Source organism: Rhea pennata, chromosome 18 (assembly GCF_028389875.1).
Source record: "Rhea pennata isolate bPtePen1 chromosome 18, bPtePen1.pri, whole genome shotgun sequence".
Lineage (NCBI taxonomy): Eukaryota > Metazoa > Chordata > Aves > Rheiformes > Rheidae > Rhea > Rhea pennata.
The window spans coordinates 12,080,466-12,091,309 of NC_084680.1; the positions used below are offsets into that span (position 1 = coordinate 12,080,466).

At 46.0% G+C, this 10,844-nt stretch overlaps 1 protein-coding gene across 2 annotated transcripts; it reads left to right on the plus strand.

The window, feature by feature from the left end:
• Window positions 1–4,775: 4,775 nt before the first annotated feature.
• TMEM250 (transmembrane protein 250) lies at window positions 4,776–10,147 on the plus strand. 2 transcript variants are annotated; one of them, XM_062590930.1, is made up of 4 exons: window positions 4,776–4,860; window positions 6,328–6,510; window positions 7,717–8,006; window positions 8,656–10,147. In XM_062590930.1, exon 4 carries the CDS (start codon window positions 8,789–8,791, stop codon window positions 9,206–9,208), a length of 420 nt encoding a protein of 139 aa, XP_062446914.1. In that variant the 5' UTR covers window positions 4,776–4,860; window positions 6,328–6,510; window positions 7,717–8,006; window positions 8,656–8,788; the 3' UTR covers window positions 9,209–10,147. The 2 variants fall into 2 exon arrangements, with proteins under 2 accessions (XP_062446914.1, XP_062446913.1); XM_062590929.1 differs by lacking the exon at window positions 7,717–8,006.
• Window positions 10,148–10,844: the final 697 nt, after the last annotated feature.

Genomic DNA, 10,844 nt, shown 5'->3' on the forward strand with positions numbered 1-10,844 from the left:
CCCACCGCATGTGTGCAGCTGGCTGCACACCTCGCCGCGCCGCGCTTCCGAGCAGGAGGGGGATCGAACCGCCCGCCACGGGCACTTTCAGCTTTGTGGCTAACGCTGCACTTCAGTGCGAGTTGTGGGCTACGAAGGGCGCTGCCTGGCCTCCGCAGAATCGCAGCCCTCGGCCCGTCGCCAGGACGGCTCTGGGCGTCACACGGCACGTGCACAAGAGCCCGCCGCCGCGGCCGGGCTCCTCCTCTCCCCCGTCGTGGGCGCACCGGGATCCCCCCGGCGCTGGCCCCGCTCTTTCTCCCTCCATCCCGCCTCATGCAGGGCGGGAGCCCCCCGCGAGCAGCTGCGGGGCGGCGGGGAAGCAGGCTGCCCCGGACCCCCAGGTTCGGCTGCTTTTCGTTTGGGGCAGGCTGGCGGCAGCACTGCGTAGGTCGTTCATGGTGGCGGCAAACATGCCGATGTGTCCCGTACACCGACCCCAGCAAACACGGCCTCACACTAACCGTGTCTCATTTATTACTTTAGAAACTGCAGACTAGTCTGGTTTTATATTTCACAAGTCACCTGTAAAATATATCTCTGTAAAAGCACTAGAGGAGCCAGGACCGCCGCAGAGGAAAGTCTGCTCTCACCGCGCGCTGCGGCCTTACCAGCTGCGCGGCCGTTTTCATTTGCACCCGGCGTTGCCGCCTTCCAGCTTTGCGGGGACGTGCTGGAAGCGTGCTGTGAGCGGGGGGGACGCGGGGACCCTAAACCCCTTGATGAGAACCCAGGCCGAGGCTCCCCCTTTGCAGCCCCGCTGCTTCCCAGGGAGGCAGGGGAGCTGCAGAGCCCGGGGGGCCCGAGCGCCCCTCGAGGGGCTGCGCTCTGCTAGGCTGGTGCTGCCGAAGTGGGAATTAGTTCCACTTTCTGCTACTTTTTTTTTTTCTGATTAGTCTAATTTACTGCATTATATTATTTACCCCATGCAAATCTCTTCATACTGATTAAAGCTGACATTTAAGCTAAGAGATGAGATTTGGAAAGAAGTAATAAGGAAAAATTATTTCACAGGCTTTTGCATTTTAAATTTGCAGGGAGGATTGATTAAATTTAAAATTTAAGGCCCAGAGTTGACCCTAAATCTTCTTAAAGGAAAAGGGGAAGAATTAATTCCTCCATTTGTTATATTTCAGCTTTATAGACTATGGCTCAGCAAAACCCAAAGGTTTTGCACAAGGTTCTGTTGGTTCTGAATGGTGTTTTGGATACTACTGGTAGCCAGCAATGAATGTTTGAAAATACTACATTAATAAATTTATTATCCTGAAGATCTTTAGAATTTTGTCTTCCTATATGGTTATAGACTTACTGTTCAAGTAGCTGTTTCTGGGTCACTGAAGGAAACTTCTTAGCTGCCTTTCTGGGTATACTTCTCAGCACACAGATTTATTATTTATTAGTTTCTGTTAGTACTCAAGTAGTGCTAGGTGCTATACATTTATAAAGTGGAATCCCCATTCCAGATAAGAAATGATAAAAATGGTATGTTAGCCTTTGGAAACTGTATGTTGGGAGGGGAGGAGGAAGAGAGGAAGCAAGGAAAGGTGAGTTTTGCAATAATGACAATTCCCACAACAGCTTTATGGGCATTTTTGTTTCTTGTAAAACAGATGTAGAGAGGTTAAATTCCTAATAAGGGTCTGATTTTCATAGATTTAGTATTTCAGAGGGCTGAATACCTCACAGCTTCCTTCGCATGAAGATGTAAATGAGAACCTCTCTGAACAGTCATCCATAAAACCTTGCTTACACTTGCAAAAATCAGATGTTTAACTATCCGCAAGTAATAGTATTGAAAGCTTTATCTAGACAGGGGTCAGACCCATTTTAGTTTAAGTGCAGATCTATTCTAAGTACAAAAGCATTGAACTAAAGAATATCTGGATATTACAGTGTTGTTACTCTGGCTCCAGCCTAAATGACCAAGGCCAAAGAATGAATCAGTGCCAGAAAACACGTTTGGAAGCTGCAGTTCCTAGCTTTGTGTTCAAAACAAAAGGCCACATTCACAAAATCAGTAAAAATATGGTGTGAACACCTACAGGGAATTGTTTCACTTCTTAATTCATGACAGACTGGAATGAGATAGTGACTACATGGGCTAACATGAAAGTCATGCATCCAAACAAGGTCTCTCCATGACAGGCATTTAAAGTCTGTAGTGGAAAAAATCCCCCTGCCCTTCCCAAAATGGTAATAAAAAATATGTTTCCATTATAAAATGATTGTGACAACTCAGCTGTTACTTTTTTGCCCTCAGCCTAGAAAACATTTCTTGCATTCTTGTCTCAGCACACTACCTTAGCATCCCTTCATGTGCAGCACCATAGTAATTCATCATTACCCGGTCTCCAAATTATTCTAGTGTTGATTAAATTAGTAAATGCAATCACAATCTGAAGCAAGTTAATTGAGAGAATTTATTTGGCCTTGACAGTTTTATGCATGTTTGATTAAGTATTATAAGGTTTGTTTTTGATTTTGCATAATTTAACTTTAAATCCTGCACTGGGGGGGCCCATCAACTATTAATGACCAAAATAAACTCTTTTAAGATGCATATATTTATGATTTATTTCTGAACGCAATATCTTCCAGATTTTTTTTGTTCTGTTGCCGAAGTGACAAATATGTTTAAAGTAATATTTTGAGCCATTCGGTTTATGCTATAAATCTTCTGAAATGTATACAATTCATTAAAAGTTTTGAAAGAAGTACAAGTTAGCATTTATATTGCAACAAGTGACATATAAATGTGTATGTTTGTCTTCAAAGTATGCCATAAAATATATCAGCACTAGCTGGCTGCTGTGACTAGTACTAATGGCCCCGCTCTCTGGGCTGATGATAAGTTTCATCACAAATCTTCAATGCTGTCAACACAAAACTGTTCAATCAACAGGAATATGAGTTGTGTCTTTAGTAAAATTAGCACAGGAAAGAAGTACAAGCGATGCAGCCCTGCTGGAGTGCGTGTGGGCGGGTTCCCTGCGGTTGGACTTACAAGTGTTTGTTTAGGATCTTATCTCCTTGAATGTCAAAGTTGCAATTCATGCCTGACCTGAGGACAGCATATTTACAAAGACACACATTCTTTTAAACAGCAAAGCAGGCAAAATATTTCAGGCAGAAAAGTGAATGCCACTGTCTTGGGTTTTTTTTGTCATCCTGACCTAAGACACTGAAATTGCCTGTCTTGGCACTGGCGTTGCTGCCTCACACCTTGACACACATTCGGCTCGTTTGTGGGGTGCTCGGTCGAGCTGCCTGGGTTTTCCCGGAGGCTACGGAAGACCTTTCAGCCCGGCGAGGTTCCCGCTGGATGCCAGGAGGCGTTGGCATTGCGCCCTCGCAGAGGCACTTGCATTTGACAGCATCCCCATAATCTTTCATGCTGAAGCGGGAAAGCCGAAGCACTTTCATAATTTTTTTGTTTGGGTTGAAATTCCTGCCTGTAGCTCCAGTGCCAGTAAATGGAACCGCTGTCTTGCTGATCTTAGTCACTGAACAGATACTACTTGCTTCACATTATTGGGAAAACGTACCGACGCTGTACCCAGCCCTCTCCTTCCCGCCAGAAGGTACGTGAGCGAAGCAGAAACGGCAACTTCCTAGGCTTATCACCTTGGTTATAATTTTCCCTTGACGTACGTCCCACGCCTCAGGCCCTGCACTGTGTTTGCGGGACAGAACTGCTCCCTGGGGCAGACGCTGCTGGCAGCGAGCCGGGAGCAACCCGCGCGGCGCGCACGAGAGCCGGCCCCTGGTGTGCGGGGCGGCGTTTGGGCAGATGCCTCGCGCCGCCCGCACAGTGCCGCCCGCCGCAGCACGGGCAGATGCCTTGCGTTATTATCATTTAATGGTTTTTTTCCACTGTGGTAGTGCCTAGACGGCAAGTGGGGCAGAGGGCCAATAAAGAAGTTTTGTATTTCTTCCATAGGGAAAGTAATTCCTAAGCAAAGCTAAGAGAAAACAGTAGGAGGGAGGTTTCTTTTCAGTTTGCATTGATTCTGATTTTCCTTTCTTTTTTCCTTTTTTTTTCTTTTTGGATGCTTTCTGGCCTCCTCAGAAGCCCAAGTCTGCTTCCTTCGTGATTTAACAACTTTTCTTTTCTGAACATGTTTAAATCACGCATGTGCAATTTTCAGAAACCTTTGCCACATGCTTCCTTGAGGCAGTTCACTCCCGATTTATCGTCTCCAGACTCATCATCTCCAGACTGCCCCAGCAGCACTGGGGCTCAGCTCCACCTCGGCGACGCAGCTCGGCTGAGCCGACACGGCCGCGCTTGGTGACGAACCGCCGAGCGCGGTGCTCGTCCACGGCCAAACTGACCCGGAACGGGGGATTTTACACTCAGACTGGGCTGGTGGGAAACCCGCCTGCCTCGGATGCGCGCAGCTCCCTGCCCGCTCCCTGCCCTACACCTCCGATCCCTGAAACTTCCAGGACACCCGGCGCCCCTCCCTGGGCTGCCACATGGGAGGGGAACGGCGGCGCTGCGGACGCCCGTGATGGCGCCCGGGCCGGGCCGCCATGATGGCGCCCGCGCAGCCTCCGCGTCGCCTGGCAACGCGACCACCCTCCCGCTTCCGCCCGCCGGGGGCGGCGCCGCGCGATGACGCCATCAGCGCGCGCCCGCACGGCCGCTCCCTAACGGCCGCCGCCGCCGCCGGCCCGTCGCGTCCCGGAGCGCCGCCGCTCCCCGCACATGCGCGTTGCGGCGCTCGCCCGCAGGCCCGGGCCTTCTCTCCGCCCGGGCCCGGCGCGCCCGGCCTCGGCGGCCGCCGCCGCCCGGCGGGGGCCATGGGCAGCACGGTGAGTGCGGGGCGGCGGCCGCGGCGGGGGGCGGCGGCGAAGTGACCCGCCAGCGGGCGGGCTCGGCGCGTCCCCGGGGCCTGCGGGCCCGCTCTGTCCCGGTGTCCCCGGCGCCTGTCGGCCTGGGGCGGGCCCGGGGCCCGGTGGGGGCCCCGTGTGGCAGGAGGCCTCGGGCCTGGCCGGCCCGCAGGGGCAGAGCTCCTTCGCCGGGTCCGGGGCCGCTCTCCGGGCAGCGCTGGGCGGGTGCTCCCGGCCTGGGGCTCGCCCCGTTACCGGCAGCGCGGCCTCCCGCCGGAGGCAGCTCCTTGCTGTGGGTCTCCGGCATCCCGCAGTCTTCCGGAGGCGAGTCGCTCTGTTCCGCCCCATCGCAGCGGCACGCTGGTAGCTGTGCAGGGATGCCGCTGTCTGCTGTGGCAGCTGGGCTCTTGGTCAGCTTGAGTGTGCTTTTAACCTCGGTGGCGCACCTCAGGGAAGTCCTCAGTGAGTTTCCTACCTTGGTTCCTTTCTCAGGAAATGAGAAAATTAATGTAGTTTATTTTAGGATCTTGTATGATGTAGGAGGAGTTTGAATTTCCCCTCCTTCCGGTACTCTGTGGTTTCATTTATTAGCACTAACCTTTATTTGTCATTGCCCTTAACCTTGTTTGGGTCTCTCTCGAATGTTTTGGTCCTGCTTGTCCTGATCGATGGTTGTATCATCTGTAAATATTGCTGTCTTTCAATCGTTGTTCCTCCTCTGCTAATTATGAGTACACTGAGCAGCAGTAGGCCTTGCCTGGAGTGTGCCGTATATAAAGAGAAATGACACTATATTTGGGTAGCTTTCTCACCATACAGTCCATTTTTTAAAGGAGAGAGTGAAAACTCACAAAATGAGCAGTCACTCTCAATTTTAGCATATTGATGAGGCCTTCATTAAAGATGGGTACGACGCTCTGTATAACGCCAGCATGGCTGATGTGGAGGAGTCTACTTCAGAGCTGAAATCCTTAGAACTGTAGAGTGGCCTGATTCAGCTTTCCAGCCTCAGTAATGTGCTTTGAAAAAGGGGAAAGACCTAGAAGAGAATCTTCAGGAGTAGGTGTCCAATTCCATTTCCAGGCATCATGAGCCAATACACTGGTTTGGGGGCCTACTGTTAAATATTCTGTTCTGAAAACATTGGCTGTGTATGCTCTCTCCTGTATGTTGTATGCCCTGGAAGGTTCTATGATTAAAGTAAGTGACTGACAGAAGTTCTTTATATGTGACTTCTTTCCTACGCCTCTTTGTATATTGTATTGAATACAAGCCAGATGACTTCTGGCACATATCAGTAAGGTATAATATGTATATTTTTGAGTGCTTGGTTGTCTCTTAACATCTTAATGGGATTAAAAATTTGTGCTTGGGGAGGGGTCTTGTAAGTTTGAAGTTGTTAATGTGTAAAATTAGCAAATTGAAACTTACTCTCATTTTATCTTTTAGATCAACTCATACCTAGAATTTTCTGAGTCTATGAAGCACCTTAGCAATCTCTTTCACTCTTACTAGAAGGTGAGGTGTCACAGAAAAGCTTCACACTTTCGTTGTTACAAGAATTAATCAGCATCTGGAAAAGGCAGTGGATTGTTGACCTTCTGCTGAGTGGATGGCAGCACCATTAAAAATGTAATAGTTCTTATTTTATTTATTTATTTATTTATTTTTAGAATTCTCACAACATCCCTGTGTTTGTGGTTGTTACTGTGTTGGTATTTGAGCTTGCCTAAAGAGCATAAACTCACTAATGGCTGTTTGTTTATGTGATGGATACACCAAAAGAGAACAAACTGCTGCTGTTTACAAAAAGAAGTCTCATCAGCTGAACTGTTCGAGCAGTTTTCTCAGATTCACCTGTTAATGATTTTGTCAGAGAGAATTACATCTCCTCTTCTACAACAAGGCGCAGGCCTGAAGCCAGGGTGCTGATTTCCTTCCTCCCCCCATAACCACAGCTTATGGGCAAAGTAGATATGCAGGTGGGGTTTGTGCTCTGTTACTTAAGCATGAGCTTCTTGAGTGCTCTTCAGGTGATCCCGCTGATCTTGATGTGTCTGCTCAGGGAATCAGATTAAGTAGGTATGTAGGAGTTTGCTGGAAGATTATTAGGTGTCTCCATGCTCTGATGAAAGAGGTTGTGCGGACTGACTAGCATCAGAAATGAAATGCTATAAATGCAGAATATGTGAATTTTTTTCTTAGCTTGCTAATTTATTCCTCCAAAAATAACTCTGAAGACAAATACTGGACAGTATATACATAGCATGTGGAAAGCATGGTCAGTTGCGTGCTTCAGAAACAAAACTGTCCTGGTTTTATGAAGTGGTAAGATACTAAACCAACACTACATATGTCTTGCAAAATATGTTTCTCTGAACTGCTTAATACTTTCTCTTTGCAGACAGGAAATTATGGGAAAGAGGCATGTAAAGTTGTGAAAGGGCCTTTGCTAGTTGAGAACAGGCCTCAGTTTCCTAAATTCCTTAGTTGTGAGTTCACCCACATTCCTTTTTATTAGCTTCTGATTCATATAGAGCCAACAAATCACAGACAAAATTTCTGAGCTAAAGAAAAGGAATTAGAATGCGGAGCCCTACAGAAGAGATCAGAATGGTTATTTCCAGTTACAGAAATAGGTTGAGGCAGGTAGCAGTGAAGAGACTTATTCAAAGATACAAATTGCATCAGAAGAGGTTTTTCATATCTGAGTACAATTTCCTGTAGCCGTATAGTTTACTCTACAAATGCTTTTAGTAGTAACAAAGTAAAAACTACTGAAGTCGCTTGCAAAATGTACTATTTTCAATTTTAATAGTAATAGTATTTCTTGCTCAGCAGAGGAAAGATCTGCCCAGGTCTGAATGCCTGTGTGTGCGAGGAGGCTGGGGAAGTCCCTGTTGTTTTCTGACATTGTCTGATGAATGTATTTGTCACTTCATAATTCCCGGAATTTGGCACATTATGAGCCTGGGGTGAAGCAGAGAGCAGCTAAGAGGCTACTGCTCGTCACTGTCAGATCACAACAATGGGTGTGTGGAAGGATGTTAAGATTATAAATTCTAAACACTCCAGAAGATCAAGATATTTTATTTATGTCTGCAGGTCACAAAGGGAGAAACAAAATGGTAGGTACCTTTGAAACACTCCTTGCAATTGGATGCAATGACTGTGAGACTCATCTAAGCAAGGGGAGGCACATCCTGTAGAGTGTGAAAAACATTATTGCCTCATTGTTCTTGCAAAACCTTCCATTATTTTCAGTTTGCTTATTTGGTGAAGTTTTGCCAAGTTTTGGAATGAGCAGCAATCTAGAATCACCAGTGTATCTGGACTGTAGAAGTCATTTGTGAAAGCACTTGGAGAACTTCTTTCAAATAAATGAAACCCCATCAAGTGCAAACTCATACATTAATATTACTCCTTGCATAAGCAAGGACTATTGCAGGCCTGTTTTCTTTCTGATTGAGGAGGAGTTCTGAATTAGCTGGGATAATTCCAGAACAAAGTTCTTGCCTTTCCTCCAGTAACAGTGTTAGAGTTAACAGGTTATGACTAGCACTGGAACTGCATGCTAATAGGGCACTTTCTGGATTCTAATATAGTAATGATGGAAACAAAATTGTACTTCTATATGTCTGCCTGGTAAACAGTGCTTCTGTAAGGAGAGTTGAGTTTTGTGAAGCAGCTGTGAGTAGCCTGCCAAGCTGGGGAATATCCATCCTGCTTCCCCACTGGGGCGACTTGAATGTATTTTCCTTCTCTGCCTTCCTGCAGGTCTCTTCCTTCCTGGAAATTCAGCAGAGAATTAGTGTTTCCGGGCTGCTGGATCTCTTCTGTATTAATGGATGATATTTGATATGTGCCCTGTAAATCCTGCGCTGGGACTCTGTGACCGGTGGGGTGCCTGATGCCTGTAATCCCCATTCCCCGTCGGGTCCGTTCTTTTCACGGCCCCCACACGACCTGCCTGCATTCGGCCTGTGGCCCGGTAAGAACCACTCACTTGGTGCGCACCAAGTACAACAATTTTGACATCTATCTCAAATCCCGATGGATGTATGGATTCATTCGTTTCCTGCTGTACTTCAGCTGCAGCCTGTTTACCTCCATCCTCTGGGTGGCACTCTCTATCTTGTTTTGCCTTCAGTACCTTGGCATCCGGATCTTTCTGCGTTTCCAGTACAAACTCTCCATCATCCTCCTCTTACTGGGGCGAAGGCGTGTAGACTTCAGCCTCATGAATGAACTGCTCATCTATGGAATTCATGTGACCATGCTGCTAGTGGGGGGACTGGGATGGTGTTTCATGGTATTTGTGGATATGTAAATAAAACAAGCACACGTGGGCGGAGAAGGTGATTCTTCTATCCCAAAATGTGTGAATATCCTCTTTTCCCTTTTTATATAAATTAATTTATTTATCAGTGCTACTTTTTATTGATAAATTAATGTACATGTCTCTGGAATTTGTATTTTTTGAGGGTTGCAGTGCCATTTTGATTATCAAAGTGCAACACCTGATTAGGTGCTTTGTTTTCTTTGCGCAGTGAAACTTAATATAAATTTCATTTAGTCCTTAGGAGCCTACCTTGCTGCTGCTCCTGTATTCTTGTGGGCATGAAAAAGGCAGTGATTTATCTGGAGGTTAGCACCCAGATAAGTTTGTACCCCACCCTCTTAATCCATCCTCATTCTCTTTCTAATAATGTTCCTTGATGTCGTAGGCATGTAGTATGTATCCCACTTCCCAGTGCCACTCCTTCTCTATACAGTTTGCATATCCTCTACTAAGAATATGGGGCCAAATTCAACCACTTTTTTTTTCCTTAGGTTTGTGCAAGTGCATTCTACCCGCTATATTGTTTTGTTCACTCTGACATGACTATATAGCTTTGAATGGCTTTGTCCTTTTCAGGCAGTTAATGCTGAGTAACTGAATCTTGCCCTAACAGAACAAATCCATTGGAGTGATAGGAGCAGAGTTCAATATCATGTGCTCCTGAAATTCCCAGTCATAGCAAATAAGTTATCTTTTCCCAGTGATTATGGGGAACCCATTACAGTGTTCTGTAATGTGTAGATCTTGGCATTTGGTTTTGACTGAATTATTCACTGAATTGATTTGTTCTTATTTTCTTGGAGTTACTTTTGTCTTGCTGGACTATTATGAGATGAGACCCTCTTGCCTAAAAGAGCTTGAAAGCAGAGCAAAATCTGAAATGGCAATGTATATTCTCTGTGGTTATTAAATAAATAAGTAAAGCCACTAGCTCTTCTACCCCTCCAGTGATGAGAGTTGAGTCATCAGAGAGCTTTGCTAACAACTTGGCAAACCCTCAAGGAGAGGGTTAAGCATTAAGCTTGGTTTTACTGGTCTTGATTTCGCACTGTTCCTCTGCAGTCATTTAAGTAATTCTTTATTTATGGAGTCCAGAGCCTGTCCTAAAGTTTGTTTTGTTTCTCTCGTCTTTTTCTTTTGATGGAGTATTGTTCCTCTCCCCATGTTCTTTAAAGAACTGTGCACTGATTAAAAAAAATGCTAAAAATGATAGGGACTCTTTTTTTTTTTTTTTTTTTTTTTTTTTTTTTTTTTTCCTGAGATCACTGGTGTCAGTAATTGTGGTGGAATAAGCAATGCTAGTAATACACAACTATTCTTTTAGGATCTGTTTGATTCAAAATATGAGTGTGGTCGAGAACAAAGCCAAAACTTGGCTTTGAGAACATGCACGCAAAAACGATGCTTACTATTGCAGTCAGTGAATATTGGGGTCTTTTGCTGACCTACTTCGTAGGCTTATGGATGCAATATAAGGAAGCGTTTGTCTAAAGTTGTAAACTAAAGTAAAACAAGAAATTATCTCATTATCAAACATTACAGATGATGCAGACTGAACACACAGAACTGAATAAATAGTGGGCTGTGGTGGTGTGATCTTTAGATTAGCCCTGAGAGAGGCAAA